General features: G+C 36.9%; 2 protein-coding genes across 9 annotated transcripts in view; one reads left to right on the top strand and one right to left on the bottom strand.

The window, feature by feature from the left end:
• The first annotated feature begins 7,487 nt into the window (after positions 1–7,487).
• seraf (Schwann cell-specific EGF-like repeat autocrine factor) lies at positions 7,488–15,132 on the top strand. 5 transcript variants are annotated; one of them, XM_073923288.1, is made up of 8 exons: positions 7,488–7,599; positions 7,695–7,779; positions 9,135–9,309; positions 9,956–10,148; positions 11,408–11,503; positions 11,605–11,709; positions 13,178–13,273; positions 14,815–15,132. In XM_073923288.1, exons 3-8 carry the CDS (start codon positions 9,244–9,246, stop codon positions 14,925–14,927), a joined length of 669 nt encoding a protein of 222 aa, XP_073779389.1. In that variant the 5' UTR covers positions 7,488–7,599; positions 7,695–7,779; positions 9,135–9,243; the 3' UTR covers positions 14,928–15,132. The 5 variants fall into 5 exon arrangements, 4 of the variants coding, with proteins under 4 accessions (XP_073779389.1, XP_073779391.1, XP_073779390.1 ...); XR_012390583.1 differs by lacking the exon at positions 9,135–9,309 and having other exon boundaries at positions 7,503–7,599; XM_073923289.1 differs by lacking the exons at positions 7,488–7,599; positions 7,695–7,779 and adding an exon at positions 7,830–7,946.
• vwde (von Willebrand factor D and EGF domains) overlaps positions 11,481–23,097 on the bottom strand; it is a 70,319-nt gene continuing 58,702 nt past the window's right edge. For 2 of the 4 annotated variants that reach the window (XM_073923832.1, XM_073923831.1), the window contains exons 24-34: positions 22,720–22,815; positions 22,529–22,624; positions 21,616–21,711; positions 21,061–21,156; positions 19,149–19,244; positions 18,963–19,058; positions 18,754–18,849; positions 16,803–16,898; positions 16,626–16,723; positions 15,166–15,268; positions 11,481–11,749 (exon numbers count right to left, since the gene is read on the bottom strand). In XM_073923832.1, the coding sequence (XP_073779933.1) occupies positions 15,197–15,268; positions 16,626–16,723; positions 16,803–16,898; positions 18,754–18,849; positions 18,963–19,058; positions 19,149–19,244; positions 21,061–21,156; positions 21,616–21,711; positions 22,529–22,624; positions 22,720–22,815 (938 nt within the window). In that variant the 3' untranslated portion in view covers positions 11,481–11,749; positions 15,166–15,196. The other 2 variants (XM_068213774.2, XM_001345324.8) reach the window with 1 other exon arrangement.

A 23,097-nucleotide genomic window follows, 5' to 3' on the forward strand; every position in this document is an offset into this window, starting at 1 on the left:
AAGGAACCAGTCATATGGGAATTAACAGGCTTTTATTCTGTATGAATAAAGCAAACAAATGGCAAAGCTGAGTATATGTGCCTTCCTTAGGAGCTCACCAACCTCTCCTCAATCGCGTTTGCCGCGAACTGAGTGAGAGCAGGCGGAACCGGAAAACGACACTTAAAGGGGCCACGCGCAATTTTCCAAAATACACCAACACATTGAAAACAAACAACTATGATTTCATTAACTCTGAAATATAAGATATATAAAGAACAACTTTGAAAATACACAATTAAATAAAAATAATTGATGAATAACAAGGAGAATTTTGAGTGAAATTAATAAAAATAATATAACACCTGTTACATTCACCTCCCCTAATTTCATCAAAATTTCTGCACATCTATGAAGAGGAGTTTTCAAGAAATCCCATTACATGAACATCATAATTACAGCACTGAAAGCTATCTGTCCTGACAGATACAGAGGAATTTGAGGTTGATCAGGCCTCAAAACCTCTTAGTAAAGTATGTTGCCAAATACACCATACCACATGTAATCATTCAATTGTGTGAAATCCTCACTCACATAAAGTGTCTTATATGCAATTTAACAGCATCGATTATCTGCCAAAATGACCAAAAAAAAGTAGACTTGTCAACATATAGTGTCATCAAAACAAACTTAAAACTGACTGAGACTTTTTTAGAAAACTGTTCGACAAGTTTGGCATTTTGAATGGCTTTTGGGCCATGGTCTCTATAAGACGGTTGACTCTCTTTACGACTCTACCAGCTCGTGTTGTAATTTTGCCTTGTTCGTGATCTGACGACAACACATCTACAATCACTGAATCACCAACGTCTGGATTGGACATAACAGAATTCGCAGATGGACTGTCACTGTTAGAATCACATGGACCCGAAGCCTCATCAGAAAGGATTTGGATTTGACTCCCTGAATTGGAATCACCATGGTAAGTGTCACTACTATCAACATCTTGTTGTATTGGTTCGTCAACAGACAGTGAATTTGGTGAATGTTCTTTGTTTAATGCCCCTGAATATGTTCTGTTTCTAGAAGTCTCATCCTCCAGACAATCAGTGGAATTGGATAATAGGCTCTCACACTCTGAGTCATCTGAGCACTCCTCAGTTGCTGATTCGTCTGATGTCTCCTCTGGAAGTGTTACAGGTAAGAAACTAATATCCAAGAGCATGTTCCGATGAACCACTTTGGTCAGTCCTTTATCATCCTCCACCTTGTATATGTGTGTTTTAGGGTCACTATCCACGATGGTATATACGGTAGGTTCCCATTTATCTGCTAACTTCCGTTTGCCTCTTTCGCTTTTGTTGGCAATCAGCACTCTGTCTCCACAGTGTAGATGTACCCCTTTTATCCTGCGGTTATACATCTCAGCCTGTTTGTTTTGTTCTTGTGTGGCATGTTTTTGGGCAATTTCAGCTGCTTCTGAAAGGTGAGACATCAATGCAGCAGCATAGTTGCTATAATCAACAGTTACAGGATCATTCAAAACTTGTTTAAACATTACATCCACAGGCAACCGTGGTATGCGCCCAAACATAAGCTGAAAAGGGGCATAACCAGTTGTTTCATGTACTGTTGAATTATAGGCGAACGTCAGAGTCTGTATCTGTTGTGGCCACTTGTCCTTAGATCTCAAGGGCAATGAACGTATCATGGTCCCCAATGTTCGGTTAAACCGTTCTGTGATGCCATTGCCCATAGGATGATAGGCAGTCGTGCGAGATTTGGAGACACCAGAAAGCGCCAGAAGTTCAGCGATAAGCTCGCTCTCGAAATTTGTGCCTTGATCTGTATGGATTCGCTCAGGGAAACCATAGACACAGAACACATGATCCCATAACTTCCGAGCGACTTGCTTAGCTGTTTGGTTAATGCAAGGAAAAGCATGTGCGAGCTTAGTGAAATGATCTGTCAAGACCAACACATCCACTGAACGTTGCTTATTATCCTCTGCACTCCAAAAGTCAAGACAAACCAACTCCATTGGCGCAGAAGTTTTTATGCTTTCCAGTGGGGCTCTAGCAGCTGGCTCAGGTGTTTTAGCCAGAATACACCTCCTGCAACACTTGACATACTCCTTAATCTCATGGTCCATCTTGGGCCAGAAAAATCGCTGTCTTGCTAAATGAATTGTTCTAGCCTGTCCTTGGTGACCAGCAAGATCATGGAGACCACTCAAAGCTTTTTCCTTCATACATTGAGGGAGAACATACTGGTGGCGTTTCTGTCTGCTTACTGGGTCCTTTGTCACTCTATACAAGATCCCGTCCTGGATTTTCAGACGATCCCACTGCTTTATGAGTGTTAGAGCTCTGATATCCAACTGGTCTCTTTCTCGTCGAGAAGGGCGTCTTTTCCGAATTACTAAAGGGAGAACTTTCGAAATAGTACCGTCAAGCTCTTGACTCCTTTGCAACTCATCATGAGAAAATCCAAGTAAAGAGATTTGGTTAGCAGCTGCAACCTGACAGACAGATTGTGCCAACTGGACTGCACGAGTAAATGTAGCAGTTTCCCACTCATCATGGACTTGGCAAAGTAACTTGATGACTACTGAGTCACATGGTTGCTCATATCTGGATAGACATTCCACAAGATCATTACACTTGTGGCACTCAACCTTTAATCGAAACGCATCTTGTATACCATCTTCCTTAACGGCATCAGCTTCAGTCAGGAGATGGTTGTAACTCTCATTCATGAGTCTGTGACTAACTGTTCTCGCAAACGGGTCTCTACTTAAAGTGTCAGCCACCACATTCTTTGTTCCTGCGATATGTTTAATGTCAAAAGAGTAAGGGGCTAGTTTTGAGACCCACCTTTGTTCACAGGCATCAAGTTTTGGCTTTGACATTATGTAAGTAAGTGGATTGTTGTCAGTCCAAACTGTAAAGGTGTGCCCTTTGAGCCAATGGCTGAACTTTTCGCACACGCTCCACTTCAAAGCCAAAAACTCAAGCCTGTGAGCAGGATACTTTTTCTGTGACACACTCAAGGTCTTGCTGGCGAAAGCAATAGGTCTGGCTATTTCTTCCCCTGCTGGAACTTGGGAAAGCACGGCGCCAAGCCCATCCAAAGATGCATCGATAGAGAGAATGAGTGGTTTTGAGAAATCAGGATGTGCTAGAACAGCACATTTCAACAACTTCTCCTTAAGCATGCTGAAAGCAACATCGCACTCATCTACCCAGTCACTGGGATTCAGCTTCCGAAATGTGCCAACATGCTTCCCAGATCTCCCTTTACCTCGTCTCTTTTGACCTGCAGTTAGAGCAAAGAGGGGCTTAGCAATCGCAGAACAATTAGGAATGAAATGTTGATAGTAAAAAATCATTCCTAAAAACGACTTAATTCTTTTTGGTGATGGAGTGCAACCATCCTCCTCCATGAGCTGTGACTTGGACATTTTAGATATAACATCTACCTTAGCAGAATCCACAGAAATGCCGCTTCCAGAAATAATATGGCCTAAAAATTTTACTGAATCACGCAAGAACTGGCACTTCTTGGGACTCAACTTTAGGCGATGCATCCTAAGCCGGTGGAAAACTATTTCCAGCCTGTTCAAAGCTTCTTCCTCAGTAGATCCAAATACAAGTAAATCATCCAAGTAGCAGAGTAAGCTGCTAAAGTTCATGTCTCCAAAAATGCTAAGCATCATCCGCATGAATGAAGCTGGGCTGTTGCACAAACCCTGGGGCATGCGGTTGTACTCATGTAGCCCCATAGGAGTAACGAAAGCGGTGTACTTCTTGTCCTGTTCCCTCATAGGCAAATTATAAAATCCTGAGGTTAGGTCCATCGTACTGAAGTAATTATTACCTCCTAAAGCAGCCAAGCAGTCCGACTGATGGGGGAGTGGGTGAGCATCTTTGAGCGTTCTTGCATTAAGCCACCGAAAGTCTGTACAAATGCGAAGACTTCCATCTTTTTTCCATACAAGCACTAACGGTGATGCATATTCGCTGACAGATTTTCTAATAATCCCTTGCTCCTCCATTTCAGTTAGCGCTTGCCGCAGTTTTTGGTAATGGGCAGGAGGAATCCGACGATATGGTAATCGGAAAGGCCTCTCATCTGTAAGTCGTATACAGTGTTCAAATTCCTTGGCTTCGCCACAATCTAACGAATGTTTAGAAAAGACATCATTGTACTTGATCAATAACTGAACAAGTTTCTCCTTAGATGCATCCGTGACTTTGCAGAGATCGATGTCAATTTCATCCAATCCAACATCATTTAGTTTTGAATTTGAAGTACAACTTGTATTCGCTTGTGTCTCTGAATTAACCATCTGTATCTTTCCAGTGCCCTGCAAGATGGGGAAATCCTCGACAGCCAGACAAGGTGAAACATCTGCCAGTCTACGATTTTTTCTCAGTGTGACAGGTAGGTCAGATAAGTTGGTTATTTTCATAGGAACCCACCTATCACCCCACATAGATGTTATCACCCGTGCAACCATGATGTTTCTTGGCATAGTCTTGGAAGTTGTTGGTTCAACCAAAATAGTGCTCCCTAGGGACAATGGAGTCTTACTAGGCAGTCGACCCCACACTAAATGTTCTTGTCTAGCAGCAAGAGTAACAGCACGCTGGAGTTTTACTGTTCCAATCTTGTGAGGGAATTCATCATGTCGCCAGCGTGTGATATTTGACATCACATCCAAAAAGTGTTCCCCTTCCTGTGATAGCTGTGTGGGACTCTGTGATATGAAATCCCAGTACTCATCAGTGTTCTTCATTTTGCTCACGATGTGTTTTATCAAGTTAGTACCAAGAATCAAATCATCGTGCTGACCTGGGACCACAAGAATTGGAACTCGACAGCAAATGCCATAAACTGTCATGTTAACTTCGTACAAACATTTTGGTTGCGCCGTCCTACCTCCAACACCCACAAGAACAATATTCTCCGGGAGTGCTCTCTTATCCAATACAGCGTTTTCAGACAGCAACTTTTGTTCGGCTGCTTCACTTAGTGTACAGGACATAGAGCCGGTGTCAAGCATTCCGTTCAAGTGGAAGTGATCATTCACAATCACAGAGGTATAGAATAAATCGTCAAAAGGCCTTATTTTCTGTATATTTTGTGTGTATATAACATGAGTACCATCAGAAACTGCATTACATGCATTCTCATACTGTCGTTCCAGATCCATTATGAGGGTTTCATCATCACCCACACATCCCCTCACCGAATGTGGGTCTAATGGTTTAACGGACCAGTTCCTTGTGAGGAGTAGTTTACGTCTGGACTGTGTCGACTACTCCAGTTCGGGCACTCTCTCTTTCTGTGTCCATATTCAAAGCAAGACAGGCACAAACCTTCTCTTCTGCAATGCGCTACTGTAGAATGATTAGTAGCTCTGCACACTTTGCAAAACATCCGTCTCGCATTCGCATGTCTATAATCTTCAGGTACAGATGGAGTCTGTGCATTTTGTTTCAGCACACGATCAAGCAGATTGATAAGAGACTGTGTGCAACTGTCGCTTGACTGAACTGATGGTGGTAATGGTGACACATTTTGACCTGCTGATACATCTGGTTCATTCCCAGACAATTCAACATCCAAAGTCGGTGCTTGAGCATAAGTGGCAACAGGCTTCATAAAGGCAGAACGATTAGACTGTGCCTTCATCTGCGCTCTTTTCTCAGCTTGAAATTCATCAAGGCGTTCTTGTATTTCAGCTGCAGTCCATTTATCAGCAGTCTTAAATTTTAAGATGGCAGAAAGAGAATGATCAGGGCAGTATTTAACAAACATCATCGTCACTTCACGGTTGGGATCTTCAATACTTCGTCCCTGTCTCCTCAAACACTCATCTGCTATATCAACAGCTTTATTAAGCCGAATCCAATACTCCATAGCAGTTTCTCCTGGAACAGGTAAGGTACCATAAAAATCAGCTAGCGGCATCGAAGAATATGTCAAGTCACTGAAATGTTGCTTTAGTATGTCTGTGACAACTCTTGGGTCTTTTTGTGGCTGCAATAATGGGTTGCTACGAAGAGTAATCTTTATTATATCTTTGGCTCTGCCTGTTAAGTTCGACATAATTTCATCAGCTTGTTCAGGTAGAGGGATGCCTTTCTTTCTTAGATAAACGTTCATGAGTTCTTCCCACTCATGTACTGTCAATTTGTCAGATCCATCCCCTCTGAAGCAGGGGGGTGCCTTAACATCAGGCTTCATAACCAGCTTCATACCAGTTAAATTGAGAGACGGTGACTCAGTGAGAACCTGGCTTGTTCTTATGCTCTGTGGTTGATTATCAATAGTTTCATTCTTTTCGCTACCTTTTTTCAGCTGATCAGATATTGACTGACCTATTTGTTGAGCCAGCTGTGTGATCAAATTACTCAGGTCAGTGTTACTGCACTTATTATCATGTGACTCAGCATTTACACACTGTTCAGTATTGTGCACCCTATCAGAAGTACGGGTAGAGCAAAAATTGGGACTACCAAAATTAACAGCTCTTCTTAGTGGGGTATGTTCAAGTTCACCAAAGATACGCCCCCTAGCAAAACCCAATTCAAACCCATTACTAGCTGAAAGATCTGTCTTCTCACCCTCTTGTGACATCTTAATTAATAATGATCACCAAAAATGAACAGTTGATAAAACAAAAAAATAGTCAGATCATTAATGTAAAATTAATTCACAAGTAATTGTTTTTTTTTTTTTTTTTTTTGTCCTTTATATTTTTCTTCTTATATTATTCTTCTTTTCTTTCTTGTTATTTTTAATCTTATCTTTGGTAAGATTAATTTCAAACTTTCAGCTTCTTTTTTTTCTGTATGCACGGGTTAATGTCCAACCTCTTCCCTTTTGACACAGATACCAGCAGAAATCAGATGTCCAACGATGCAGTACACCCCGGCGACCAAACTGGCGTTGATCAAGCAGAATCCATGATGACACATCAGTTGAAAGTCACGGCACCAATGTGACCGGTCCTCGCTTTACTCTGCGTTGTGTTGTGATTAGGCGAAAGGAACCAGTCATATGGGAATTAACAGGCTTTTATTCTGTATGAATAAAGCAAACAAATGGCAAAGCTGAGTATATGTGCCTTCCTTAGGAGCTCACCAACCTCTCCTCAATCGCGTTTGCCGCGAACTGAGTGAGAGCAGGCGGAACCGGAAAACGACACTTAAAGGGGCCACGCGCAATTTTCCAAAATACACCAACACATTGAAAACAAACACAACTATGATTTCATTAACTCTGAAATATAAGATATATAAAGAACAACTTTGAAAATACACAATTAAATAAAAATAATTGATGAATAACAAGGAGAATTTTGAGTGAAATTAATAAAAATAATATAACACCTGTTACATATAGTATAACAAAAAAAAAAGCTTTTCCCCTGCTTTTGTGGCACATATCTATTTTTATATAGGCCTGCTAACGTTAATAATTTTTTTCTTAACATTACACGAGTATGAGTTAGTTAGGACCAATGACTACTGAGGATGCTAATACAATTAGCACAATTTGAAATGAGAAGATCGGCCTATTTTAAATATGATTACACAGTGTATTGGCGTAAATATAACACATTATCTTACTATTTTATTGATATTAACAGTCAATATTTATTAATAAACGTCAAGCTGAATCGTATCAACATCTGTTTCCAGAGAATCCTGTTGTGACTGTAGCGATATTCCACTAGATGGCGCACGCAAGTTACAATCATGGCCTACTTCAACGTGTTCAAGTGAGGTAAAATACTTTTAGGAGTTTAAAAAACGCTCAAATACGACACGTTATACACACATGTATAACGCACACGCACACATGTAGTGTTGTAACCACTACAACCTGAGGTGATTCAATTGTTCAATTACAGTTTTATGATGGACTTTACTTTTACGCCTCATATAATGTGGGTAAGTAGGCTAGGCTAGTATTCATGAAAATGGTTTACCTTGTCATAAGCCGAAATGTTGAGGCACAAATGGTCTCCGTGCGTATGTTTACATTTTCCTGTGAAGAAAGATGTGTTTTCTGCACATATGTTGATGCCATTAAAGTTCCTCCTCACTTCCTCTCTTGACTCTGAACAGCACAGCAGCTCCTCTGGTTCCACTTTAATGGGCCCCTGAAAGAAAAAAACGGTCTGATGTTCTTCATGCAGTGATTTACCATGAATGAACCACCAATTTAGGCAGATAGTGTTACAATAATATGCCCATTCCCCTACAAAACAATCTGAAAGTTTAACATCTGTCATGCTGTAGTCAATGTGCCAACAAAACGTTTAATAAATCCATCCCAACAATCCAAAATCTTCCCTGTTTTTAGATAATACATGCAGAGGGAAATATATTAGCTGGCAGCTTTCATTGAGGAGGAGGGAAATTCTCAAGACATCTGCAGAAGCCATTTCCTCACATTTCCTGGGATCTGCATAGTGAATGAGGGGACGATCATTCAAAACATAGAAATAAGACATGGTCTTACTAGTTGCTATTTTGCTACAGATTAGTGTTCATTTACACATAACAGGCTTTCTGAGTTTTATAGTGGCCCCAGATTATTTTTGAGCACACTTGCATTATGCTGCTTATCATTTGTTCACTCATATGTTGGAAGTAGAAAAATAAAGTTGAAAAATGTTAAGTGGAAACACATAATGTACTTTAAACATACATAAAATCATAATTTCTGTAAATTTCATTTAATGCAGACTCCAGAATTGGAGGTCTTGACCAATATAGACTGCAATTCAAATTCAAATCTTTATTGAAATTAATTAATAAATAATTAAAAATCCATTACATTCAAACGTGACAGTAATTTACTACAAAAGATTTTGTTTTAAATAACTTTTGTTTTATAATGGATGCGGATTATTCAGTTTCTTAATTTAAAATGCATTAAAATAGGATTTAAATTTTTTTATGAATATACATGTGATTTATTTCAACTAATGTACCATTGTGCAGCATATCAAGATCTATATTGATCGTTTCACTTGATCTATAGCATGTGTACTGTAATACTAGACTTTTCTGAAAGCTGTACTCTTGTCATTAACATTTTATTTATTTATTTTTAAACTGTTTTACCTTAAGGCAACGCAGTGGGTAGTGCTCTCGCCTCACAGCAAGAAGGTCACTGGTTTGAGCCTCGGCTGGGTCAGTTGGCATTTCTGCATGGAGTTTGCATGTTCTCCCTGAGTTCATGTGGATTTCCTACGGGTGCTCCGTTTTCTCAATAGTCCAAAGACATGTGGTACAGGCAAATTGGGTAAGCTAAATTGTCTGGAGTGCATGAGTGTGAATGAGTGTGTGTGGATGTTTCCCAGTGACAGATTGCTTCTGCTGCATAAAACATATGCTGGATAAGTTGGCGGTTCATTAATAAAGAGACAAAGCTAAAAAGAAAATAATTGAATGTTTTACCTTAAAAATTATTTATCTTTTCCTCTTTAAAAACTGAAAAAAGTCACAAGGTGATTAGAATAATTTTGGGGCCGTTTGTTGAAGGAGTTTCATATCCAAACCTAAAAAACTAAAATATAGGATTTCTTTACATATTTCAAGCAAACACTCAAACACCTAATATGATTCTGACTTATCAATATGTGAAAACCAACTCAATACTTCATCTGTTGTGCAGATTTACATGCAGATATTGTTTAAAAAGTTATTTCATGCTCTCGGAGCAGAGTGTAAAACACAGAAAACCTCTGAGCACACACTCTGACCTTGTCTGTCTCACATTCCTCTGTAAAAGTTAGTAGTTTTCCAGCTGTGTGTGCCTGTGATGCTGTGCGAGTCCAGTAGGGGATCGCTGTGACCCAAACACACTTTCTCCAACACTCCCAGTCCTCCTGGATTCTTGAAAGTGTGCGGATATGAAAATGGCAGGGCTTTGCTGTATGTCTATGCAGCTCTTGCTGTTGGCACTGGCCGCTCTGGTTGGCATCAGTCTGGGAGGGTCTGACGGGCCCCGTGGGGTGGCTCTTCCTTTTGTTTTTGACCCCAAAGCGACGTGCGACCCGCCTTGCAAACATGCTGGGATCTGCATCCGAAACAACACCTGCTTCTGCTCCAGAGGATACGAGGGAGAAACCTGCCAATTTGGTGAGTTGTTCTGCATTGCATCAAACTTGTGCTGCACTTTTAAAAAGTTCTTGCTACTCAAAGTTTCTCAGTTGAATCAACTGAATGTTTCTATTCATCTTAACTTACTGTACATCAATCAGACTGACTAAAAATATTAAGTTAATTTGTACAACTTAAAAACTAAGTTGAAACCTGATTAACTGTTTGTTTTTTTCTTTGTTATCATGACTTTTTTGTCATTTTTACAGTGTGTATAGAAAAAAACAAAATAAGAAACTGTCTGACAGCACTCAGTTTTTCTGCATTTACTGTATGTATTAGGTGTATGCTTGAGTAAAATATTGATGTTTTAGTGAACATTTACTTAGTTTTTTTTAAATAATATTATTGTCATTTAGTTTTATTTTGTAAAGAATGACTATCAGAATAACTTAATATTTTCAATTGTGTCTGAAAATGCAGGATTATTTTTCATCAAATGCTCTTCTGAAATTGATTTTGTGTTGTCAAACTCTAAGAACATTTCATTTTAAAATTTGAAAGAAATATCACCAGTAATTTCAAAATATTGCTATAATGTCCGTTGGAATTGCATGTGTGTGTGTGTGTGTGTGTGTGTGTGTGTGTGTATATATATATATATATATATATATATATGTGTGTGTGTGTGTGTGTGTATATATTTATTTATATACTCACACACACACACACACATATATATATATATATATATAAATATATATATACACACATTTATTTATATACACACACACACACACATATATATATATATATATATATATATATATATATATATATATATATATATATATATATATATATATATATATATATATATATACATACACACATGCATATGCAATTCCAACGAACATTATGGATGTGTGTGTGTGTATGTGTTAGACATGTTCAAATACATTATAATTGTATATATTTGTATATGTGTCAAATGACATATCTATGGCAAATAGTTAAGCCCGAAATTATTCATACCCCACATATATGAATATTTTTAGGCTTGACTGTATATATATGTGAACATATATGCACATATTTGTAATTTCAATGTTTGAAATAATATATATGTAAACATCAATTCATTTGCAATATTTTGCAATATTTGTTGCATATTTTATGTGTTTTTTCTATGTATGAAATCTAAATGTGAACTTGTATGTCATATATGTAATTTGCATCTAGTGAAACTGAGAATATGTTCTGTGGCAAAACTCAAAAGATTCATGTGTTCATTTCAGCAAACTGTTATCCAAAGTGCAAAAATGGTGGAGAGTGCCTTCGACCGGGAAAATGCAGATGCCCTTCAGGATTTGGAGGAAAATTCTGTCACAGAGGTAACTTTTTAATCACATACATCATGTTTTTAACAATTACAAAATTCAAAACTAAGATAAAAAAAATCATTTCTAAACCTGTGTGTGTGTGTTTTTGTCAGTGGTGTGTGACGCTGGCTGTTGGAACGGTGGTGAGTGTACTGCTGTGAATGGAGAAGCCAAATGCATCTGTCCATCCAGCTGGACCGGCTCCAGATGCCAAGACGGTTTGTTGATCCCATGTTTATATTTCACAAATAATGTCAGCTGTATTGCGACAAACAGACAGGGGAAGAGTCATAAACGTGGAACACATTATAAATTTGACAGATGAAAATTATGTGACTGCATTTTATAACTTATAACAATATATATATATATATGTGTGTGTGTGTGTGTGTGTGTGTGTGTGTGTGTATTTATACAACAGTTCTGTCTGGTTCTTAAATCTGATTGGCTGAAAGCCGTGCGATATTCTGCAATATCAGAACTCCTACAGCCTCTTTACCCTTTGTGTATTACTCCGCACACATACAGCCAGCAAAAAGCAGACACTACAGATCTAAAGTTTAAAAGATGCTTTTACTGTCAGCTTATGATTTGAATGCAATGCGGAAGAAAGTAGTTCCTCATACAAAAGGGTTTTTAAGACTCTCCATGTTTGATTTTGTTTTTATATACACAATTATGTCATCAAACTGTTGTATAAACGCAATATCACACGAGTAGCTGTGCGATATGGCTGTATATCGGCCCTGGTGGGGGCACTAAGGCACTCAATATATATGTGTTATGAGTTATAGTTGTATGCATAAATAAAATGTAATTTTAATTTTATTCAGTGAACTACTGACATTTCTTCCAAATTCCAAATAAAAATTTTGGCGTTTTGAGCAATTTTCCATCCTTCCAGTTAAAAAGCAAATAATGCCATAAAGTTTTTAAAAAGTTGCAATTTTTAGATTGCAATCATTAAAAAACTCCCTGCAATAGATTGGAGAGACTAATTTTTGAAATGTGTTGTTTTTATCTTATCATTATCCGGCCATTCTCCTCTGACCTCTGGCATCAGCAAGGCATTTGTGTCCACAGAACTGCCGCTTACTGAATATTTTCTCTTTTTCAGACCATTCTATGTAAACCCCAGAGATGGTTGTGCATGAAAATGCCAGTAGATCAGCAGTTTCTGAAATACTCAAACCAGCTCGTCTGGCGCCAACAACCATGCCACGTTCAAAGTCACTTAAATCACTTTTCTTCCCCATCCTGATGATCAGGTTGAACTGCAGCAGATCATTTTGACCATGTCTACATGCCTTAATGCATTGAGTTGCTGCCATGTGATTGGCTGATTAGAAAATTGTGTTAACGAGTAGTTGGACATGTGTACCTAATAAAGTGGCCAGTGAGTGTATATTAATTTTCAACAAATGATAACACATTGTTCTAAGGAAAATGTCTTTTCTTGGTAAAACGCTCTAAATGACAGTAGTTTGATTATAATATTTGAAGAAATTTTATCAAGTTTTTGTAGTCAGTGAGACGCAAAATATTCTCATGAGCCCAGACGAATGTGTCCACTTAGTACAAGTGTTCATGTTATAATCAAGCTCATACATGTACATGCTTTTGGACTGTTGTGTCTAGATGTTAATGCAGTGTTCACATATGGATCGTTTGTCTGTGTTTTGGCAGCGATCTGTCCTCAGGGATGTAAGAACGGAGGCATCTGTGTGGCTCCTGGGATCTGCAGCTGTCCAGATGGGTGGATAGGTGGAGCCTGCCACACAGGTGGATGCCCATGCAAACATCCATACACAATCATTCTTAAAGGAATAGCTCACATAAAATTCATATACTTGCTCCAAACCGGTTTTGAGTTTCTTCTGTTAAAGAATGTTGCAAAATAGCCATTGACTTCTGTAGTATTTTTTTTCCAACATTCTTCACAATATCTTGTTTTATGTTCAACAGAAGAAATAAGTTCATAAAAGTTTAGAAGCACTTGAGTGTGAGTAAATCGTAAGGTTATTTTTATTTTAGGGTGAACTGTGCCTTTAAATGCCTACAGTTAGGTTGTTATTGTGCAGATTCATACAGTGCCTATGCAGCATAAACTAAAATTAATATCCATTTCTTCTTAGTTGTTCTTCTTAAATATGTACAATTTATATACGCCACATTTGTTCTTAAATTTATAATATTTATTAAAATAAAAGTGTAGTCACTTACCATCCTTAGGATAATAAAAATAATGAATTCATATTCAAAATGTGTAAAAAAATAAATATATAAATAATTATATATACTGTGTGTGTAAATAAAAATATTACCTACAAAAAACCCTAAACGCTATTAAATTTAATAATGTTTATTTTATAGATTCTCTAACATATTCAGTGGGGTGTATTTTGTATGTATTTTGGGTATATTGGGGTGTTATTTTTGCATGGTGATGATAAATATGTGATTAGTATTGATTTTTTTTTTACTTTGGTAATGACTAACTAAATATCTCTCTGTGTGCTGTAAAAAAAAAGCAATTAGTTGACTTTACTTCAAAAGGAGAGTTATGCTGCGGTCAAACTAGAGTTTGAGCTTGTGAAATTCTGTCATACAGCACTGTAAAAAGGGGCAGGATTAAACAACGTAATTATACATTTAAATAAGCAAGCGATTGGTTCATATTTCACATTTCTGTCCAGAGAGATCATGTTTTGATCTTTGATTAGTCTCACACAGTCACAAGATGTGATTTCTCAAACTGCAAAATTTGTCTCTTGAGCTGCTGCAACACATTCGCATGAGTATGAATGGAAGTCTATGGGGCGAAAAGTCCAGTGTGACCAAGTAAACAAGTAGAAGTAGAAGTAAACAAACTATGTGCATATTCATAAAGGTTGAGTCAACAAGTTTACTCACTTTAAGTAAAGGCAACTTGTTGCTTTTAAGGCAATAGTCTTACTCACTTCTTTAAAGTAAAGTAACTATTTGGTTTTTTACATTTTATATCATCCCATAGAGCAGTGTTTCACAACCATGTTCCAGGAGGACCACCAGCTCTGCACATTTTCCATGTCTCTTTACCCAAACACACCTGATTCAGATCATCAGCTCATTAGCAGAGACTGAAAGACCTGTAATGCCTGTGAAACACAAAGGAGACATCCAAAACATGCAGTGCAGGTGGTCCTCCAGGAACATGGTTGAGAAACACTGCCATAAAAGGTATATATTTAAAGTGAGATATTTGCCTTTTCTGAAAAAAAAAAACAGTTGTAGTTGCCTTTGTAAACCCTTTTAAACCAGTAATGCTTTCCATCTGTCTGCAGCTGTTTGTAAAAAGCCATGTGTGAACGGAGGGAAATGTGTGTCTCCAAACACCTGTCGCTGTCGGGGTCTGTTCACCGGACCGCAGTGTGAAGAGAGGAAGAAGCTTTACTGATGTCAGAATAGTCTGATCTCACCCCGTCCCATAACATCGGTGCTAAAGTTACTTGTTTGTTTGTCTGAACCCTAGCATGTGTGTGTGTGATGCTTTTTCTACATTATCACTGTACATGAACGACTTGTGTATTGAGTACTGTTTACAATAACTGTTGGAATTCCCACGAAACAGTGAGAATGATTAAATAAAGTTAAATCTATAATTTTGTGTGTGTGTGCAACTTCATTTCACTCACTCATTCACTCTCCTTCAGCTTAGTCCCTTATTTATCGGGAGTCACCACAGCAGGATGAACCGCCGATTACTCTGGTATATGTTTTATGTTGCAGCAACTTGTTCTAGAAAAGATTCATTTTAGTTTTTGTGGTCAAACACTTTTCTTTTTATTGAGAAAAGGCACACTAAACCAACAATTAAACAAAAAGCATTCATTTTCAGAGCTATGCGACATTTAAAAACCAACACACATTACTCATGAAACACTGTAGTAATCTAAGGTAAAAAAACCCTAAAAATAAGCTTTACTTTACTTTTAGGGCACAAATACAACAGCATTTACTCATAAACAGCATTTCAATTTCTTATATATATCTCTTCAATGTCACGTCTTCATCACCTGGTCTGTAAGTAAAATAAAAAAATACAATCAGTTCATCTTTGTTGCCTAAAATAAACTCAAAACATTATATATAGATCTTAGACAAAAGGTCTTATGTTGATATTTACACCAAATTATGGTTATTTTTTTATATATATATATTTTTTGCATACTCTAAAAGCATATTAAATGCAAAGATTAAGCAATAAATTCTCATTCTGACCTGTACTTATTTAAAAATATAAAAATAATTGATCATTCAACATTTGATTTTTATTCAATTTGATCTTGTTGACGAAAGTGTAAAACCTAGAAGTTTAAAGGATATTGGCAAAGTACAGTTGAAGTCAGAATTTTTAGCCCCCTTGTTTATTTTTTTCCCCAATTTCTGTTTATCGGAAAGAAGATTTCTTCAACACATTTCTAAACATAATAGTTTTAACTCATTTTTAATAACTGATTTATTTTATCTTTGCCATGATGACAATAAGTAATATTTGACTATATATTTTTTCAGGACACTTCTATACAGCTTAAAGTGACATTTAAAGGCTTAACTAGAGTAATTAGGTTAACTAGACAGGTTAGGGTAATTAGGCAAGTTATTGTATAATGATGGTTTGTTCTGTAGACTATTGAAAAAATATGTAGTTTAAAGGGGCTAATAATTTTGACCTTAAATAGTGTTTAAAAAATTAAGAACTGCTTTTATTCTAGCCGAAATAAAACAAATAAAACTTTCTCCAGAAGAAAAAATATTATCAGACATACTGTGTAAATTGCCTTGCTCTGTTAAACACCATTTGGGAAATATTTAAAAAAGAAGAAAAATAAAACTCAGAGGGGGGCTAATAATTCTGACTTCTACTGTATAATGATTTAAAATGACAATTAATGACTTGTATTTTATAAACAATAATCAAAGGATGGTCATTACATGTTTTGCAGAAAAATAAATTAATTTAACAGCATACAAAACTAAATTTAAAGCTGTATTTCCCCAATATTGTATATAAAACTCCTTATCTTTGACCTATCTGCAACAACAAATCATTTAGGAGTTGAAATCTTAGGCTGTGTGTTTGTGAAATACTCACTTTAGTGCCACAAGAAGGTCCAGTGTAACCTTGACGGCAATGGCAGAAATTAGGGAACACACATCTGCCTCCATTCAGGCATGTTTGCTTACAGATCGCTGTTAGGAAAGAAATTTAAGTGTAAAATATCTATACTATATTCAATACAATAAGCAATTCGGATTCGTCAAGACTTACGAGTTTGGCACTGCCAACCCTCCCATCCAGCTGGACAGTGGCAGGTGTTCGGCCCAACACACTCTCCACCATTCCTGCATTTCTGTAAACACACAGCTGCACACACACAGACAACACTCTGTGTTATGACGTATGTGTTTGAGATTTCAAGACAAAGCTTTAGTTAATGTTAAAATTGGAACATTTGTTGAGTATATATACTGCTGTTAAAGATTTTTGTCGCTCAAAAAAGGTATCGTCCACAAAAATATTAATTAGCAGAACTTTTATTTCTTTAACAGAAAACCATTTCCATCAAGGATTAAAAATATAATTATATACTTTAGCCTATAATTCTGAATTCATATGTCATAGATCCAAGTTTATATCTCGCAATTATTTTTTTCCACAGAACTATGAGATATATTGTAAAGTTAACAAAAAATTGCAAGATATAGAGTCACAATTCTGAGAGAAAAAAATCTAAATCAGCCAAATTTAAACTTTAAGTTTTGGAAAGTCAACACTTCTTTTTATAATCATTTTAATGTTAAATTGCTTTATTTTATTTAGTATTCTGTAAATAACATTAATAACACAAATGATAAGACAAGTTTCTAAACTAGCCAACTCAGCTAATGGAATCATTTCTGCCCCTTTAGTCAATTCTTGTTTTGGTGGCAGAGTCCAGACACTAGTCCTGTCTTGTCTTGTATGTTGTGCTTGGCTCGAGTTTTTGGCTCTTATCCTGTTCTGGTCTGTCTCCTTCTTTTGTATGAGCGATGTCTTGCATGCGTTGGGGCCGTGCGCGATCCCTATTAATGCAGACGTGTGAGTTCCGGGCGTGCTAGGGATGTGCACTCTCATCCTGGTGTGTGTTTTGTCCGCAGTATGGTGTTTTCGATCTCATAGCTGTGGTTTCGGTTAGCGCTGGGATCGGAAACATGCATGCCGCATGTGAGTTCACGGTAAGTGTTTTATTTATTGTGTACTTGCAATGTGTCTTGCATTCTGTCTTGTCCTGGTGTTGTTGCATTCTGTCTCGTTCACGCACTCCACATGCTGATTGTTTGCTTTTATTTCCTATGATGTGTAAACTTATTGTACGTTATACTTTTATAAAGGCCATTATTGATTATTAAAACTGAAATTCAGCTAAAGAGAGGCTATGTTTTTATATTTCTACTGAAAATGAAAGGAGGCAGTGATGTTATAGGCTCCGTTTGGTTATAAATTAGCTTACAGTGAAGATGACGCTCAAATATGCAGCACGACGGCCCATTTCTGCTGTCTGTTAAGTTGCTAATATCAAAATGAAAAAAGCAGTTCCTTATATCATGTTTTCATTTTATTGTAAAGGAAGTGAAACAATGTTTTTAAAGTACGCTGTTCCCTTTGAAGATTTAGCGACATGTCCTCAGGAGACTGTTTTTCATATCAAACTTGCAAAGCCAGAACTTACAAAGAGAGGATGCAGAACTGAACTGTGTGTAGGCTACTTAATATTGAGCAAAAGCCCCAATCAGAGAGGCGTAGTCTGCAGCCCTGCCTTCGTTTTCAGATGTCTCAGTTTTCCCTCATCCACACTGAGACAGAGCAGCAGCGCTTTAGAATGAAAACATTTCATTCCAAAACGCTCCGTTTTCAGCACTCGAAAACTCCAGCGTAATGTGGACGGATGGCGTAACCGTAGCAAAACTTGCATAATGCATAAGTGTAAACGGGGCCTTACAGTGTTATTATTTAAAGTCTAAAGTAATGATGGAAATGAGAATTCAGCTTTGTTAGGACAAAAATCCAACACAATATATACATTTAATCTATGCAATATACTGTATATTAAACAGAAAACATTTATCTTCGTTTTTTGTCTGTATTTTTAATATAATGAATTGACAATTGGTGAGCAAAAGACTCTATTTTCCAAACATTAAAACATTAATATCAATCCCCCAAAAGTTTTTTTTCTTACGGATGTTGCAAATCCCTCCTCTCCATCCAGATGGACAGGAACAGGTGTTTGGGCCGACACACTTCCCGTTGTTCAAGCACATGGGGTCACACACACCTAAAAAAACATTGCACACATGCAAACCACATAATATGCTAGTACTCGCGCTGGATGTAAAAATAAAATCACAACAACAGAAAAAAAAAAACAGAACAGAACTAATCCCTTACTTTTCTGGCATCTCTTCCCAGTGTATCCTTCAGGACAGGAGCAAACGTTGTTTCTCATACACTGGCCTCTGTTTTTACATGGCGGATTGCAAAGAGCTACAACAATCACATAATTAATGCCATTTAGCTTATCTGCAGCATTATTTATAGTATATGAATTTAATATTTGCTATAAAGTAGTTGTACCTATCTGGCATTGTGAACCATAGAAGCCACTGGGGCAAACACATACATTTGGTTTCAGACATGTCCCTCCGTTTAAACACACTGGCTTACAGTCGGCTGTGAATGAAATAAAAAACGTTATTTTAGATTATATTATGTTTATTAAGGATAGTGTACAAAAAATCTATCCTTGTTTACTCGCCTTGATGTTAATCTGATTCTAACATCATATTGTCAGAATTTTAATCAATTCATCATAGTATTGAAAATTTTTCCCTAATAATTAATCATCATTTCTACTTTTTATAATGGAGTATAATAAGAAGTAAGAATTTTAGACACAATTTTAGATAAAAAATATAAGGTTTAATAAAACTGAATTTTGTAAAAATAATCTGTCAATTTATGCAGAATGATTTTGGGAGTTTTGTAACTAAAAAATGTATAAAATACAAATAATACCTTTTAAATTTTATTTATTGCCTTCTATACAAATCCAATTAGATCCACTTAATTGGGAAACAACGCACGTCTCTCATATAATATATCTACTTAAAACTGTACTGTAAATAAATCATATGAACATTTAAATATTAGTCAATTATAGTATTGAAATAATTTTAAAAAACTGAATAAATAGAAATTTACATACATTTACACAAATCAATAGACTCGATGATGGGCTAAAAATCTGCAGATTTCTGTGCGCGCAGATTCCGCGTGGGCCTAGCTATAGCTATAGAAAATATTAAATATTTAAAACCTTAGCTATAGAAAATAGAACAAATGATAAAAATATCCTAGCAATACAAACAAACGTAGAAAACATAGAAGTGTTTCTAATGAAGTGCCTAGTGCATAGAAAGGAAAGAGGCAAGCCCACTCACCTGCCTGCGAAGCACACAATATATGACCAGGGAGTGTGTAAACATGCATAAAATATTGTTTGACAATATTCTAAAATGGCATAAAAATTACTTTGATTTCAAAAATTTAATTATGATTGTTTGTATAACATTGTTTATATTTAGCTTAACATAAAAGAAGATATTTGTTTTGGTTCCAATTGACTTTCATTTATTCATTCATTCATTCATTTGCTTAGTCTCTATTTCAGAGGTCGCCAAAGTGGAATAAACCGCCATCTATTTCAGCAAAAAAAAAAATTACGCAGTGGATGCCCTTTAAGGCCACAACCCAGCACTGGGAAACAGCCAAACACACTTGCATTCACACACACACACACACACACGCGCACACACGCACACACAGACACACACACACACACACACACACACACACACACACACACACACACACACACACACACACACACACACACACACACACACACACACACACACACACACACACAACTGAACAAGGGCACACACTATATGGCCAATTTATTTTATTTAATTAGAAGATTGATTACCTATAGAATACATGCAACCTTCTTGCTCTTAGGTGACAGTGTTAACCACTGAGCCACCGTGCCGCCTTGACTTTCAATGACTTTTATTGTATGAACAACAAACAATTCAATGGAAGACAACACACACGCAAGCGAATTCTTACGACAGATGCAACTGCAGAAGTACACTGCAAATAATGCAGACCACAACGGAAACATGTTGAGAGACCCCAAAAATTGACGAACCTGCTTGTTTAAAGATTAAAGTCAGTAGATCATTCAATATTAATTGTGCTACATATTTATTAAATCAATCAATACATAAATGATTCTCCTTCTTCTTCTTCTTATTTTTATCAATGTCAATGGATTTTTATTAATGTCAATGGAAACCAAATCTCTTTGGAAGCTTTGGAGCAACATGATGGTGTATAATTTTCACACAATTTATTATTTATATGAGAGGAATATCTCTTCAAATCAATTTTTCAGTCAAAATTTAAGAATGAAGCCGCATACCTGAGTTGCATGTCGGTCCATACCAGCCAGGTTTACACTTGCAGACATCAGGAGACACACACTCTCCACCATTTTCACAATGTCTGTTGCACACCACTGAAAACAGCAACGGCACACAATCACTATTAACGTTCATTTATTAATTTTCTTTTCGGCTTAGTCACTTTATTAATCCGGGGTCGCCACAGCGGAATGAACCGCCAACTTATCCAGCATGATTTTTACGCAGCGGATTCCCTTCCAGCCGCAACCCATCTCTGGGAAACAACCACACACACTCATTCACACACATACACTATGGACAATTTAGCCTACCTAATTCACCTGTACCCCATGTCTTTGGACTGTGGGGTAACCGGAGAACCAGGAGGAAACCCACGCGAACGCAGGAAGAACATGCAAACTCTAAACAGAAACGGCAACTGACCCAGCCGAGGCTCGAACCAGCGACCTTCTTGCTGTGAGGTGACAGCACAACCTACTGCGCCACTGCGTCGCCATCACTATGAACATATTTCTTCATACTTTGAAATTAATATTGAAGAGTGTGCTCACTAGTTTCACATCTCGGTCCCACATAGCCATATGGACAAGTGCAGTGATTTCTGGACAAACATCGGCCACCATGTTGACAAGGCGGATCACAGATGGCTGAGAAGAAAGATAAAAAAAAAGTGTTACAATTTGCATAATGTGAAACACTGTCCAAATGCATATTAAGTCTTCATGAACCAAACCCAACAGCTATGAGGCTAATCACATTACAAACATTGATTAAGCAAAGAATCAGATGAAAAGGTACAAGTACAAAGGCTTTAATGAAGAAAAGAACTACAATCCCATGATGCATTGCAAATTTAAAACTACTGCAAAATATAAAGACAATCAATTTGTGAAGTTGATTGATTATTAGGTAGGCTGTTTGCTCATATCTTTAGAAACAATGGAATGGGCGGTGCTAAAGATGTCTTTTGGTGCACTCTGATTGGTGGAATTTTTGTAATGCATCATAGGCAATGTAGTTTTTCTTTAGAAATCCTACTATCGAATTGAATTCTCATGAGGATTTAAAAGTCTTCATTAACCAAACCAAACAGCTACGAGGCTAATCACACTACAAATGTTGATTAGGCAAAGAATCAGATGAAAAAGTACAAGTCTGTCAAGAAAATGGCTGTAATGAGGAAAAGAATGGGTAATGTAGTTGTCCCTGAAGAAATCCTATTATTGAATTGAATTCATAAAAAAATTTACTTTAATGCAAACAGATGAGTTCAACAAAAACATACTCATTGGAAACCTCAAAGCTCACAACAGGTCTGTTTTAAAGGTTTATCAGTTACTTTACAATTTTCTGTGGAGAAAATGAATGAGTATTTACTTCCAGAACTCTATTTTGTGTGCTGTAAATGTTTATGATTTGGTAAATGTTATATGATAAAGATGATATGCTAAAAATAGATTTTACCTTCCTCACAGGTTTGTCCGCTGTATCCTAAAGGACATTCACACACGCTGGGCTTTACACACTTTCCTTTGTTTTTGCAGTCTGGTCGACACACGGCTGATGGAGGAAGATATAGTACTGGAGTGAGTTGAAAATCAGTTATACTAATGTATCATACTGAAAAACGTGTAATCAAATCTTTTATTACTGACCGATATGGCAGTTGTATCCAGTGTAACCCTCTTTACAGGTACACGTGTTTGGCTGTGAGCACTCCATATTCTGACCGCAAGGATAACGGCATGTTGCTAGACACACAGAGAGGATTTTTTTCAGATGTTTTTAAAAATCTATTTAATAATCTTTCAATACATAAAATTTAGAAAATAAGACATTTTGCTAAATTAAGCTAAATTCTGCAATCATTCAAACAAATCTGTAATTACTGCAATCTGAAAAAAAAGTGTATTCTGAAAGAAACGTTTTAAGTGATAAATAATTGTCCTTTTATTTCATGATGTAGACATAATTTTGGGCGGCAAGATAGTGCAGTGGTTAGCACTGTCGCCTCACAGCAAGCAACTCGCTGG

The sequence above is a fragment of the Danio rerio genome, chromosome 15 (genome assembly GCF_049306965.1).
Source record: "Danio rerio strain Tuebingen ecotype United States chromosome 15, GRCz12tu, whole genome shotgun sequence".
NCBI classification, from domain to species: Eukaryota; Metazoa; Chordata; class Actinopteri; order Cypriniformes; family Danionidae; genus Danio; species Danio rerio.

Bases quoted from the DNA above. Each gene is read 5' to 3' on its own strand.
- seraf (XM_073923288.1), top strand. From the start codon at position 9,244: ATGTGGATTTCCTACGGGTGCTCCGTTTTCTCAATAGTCCAAAGACAT. The intron at 9,310-9,955 runs GTAAGCTAAATT...ATGTCTATGCAG, and splicing joins ATGTGGTACAGGCAAATTGG to CTCTTGCTGTTGGCACTGGC. The intron at 13,274-14,814 runs GTGGATGCCCAT...ATCTGTCTGCAG, and splicing joins AGGTGGAGCCTGCCACACAG to CTGTTTGTAAAAAGCCATGT.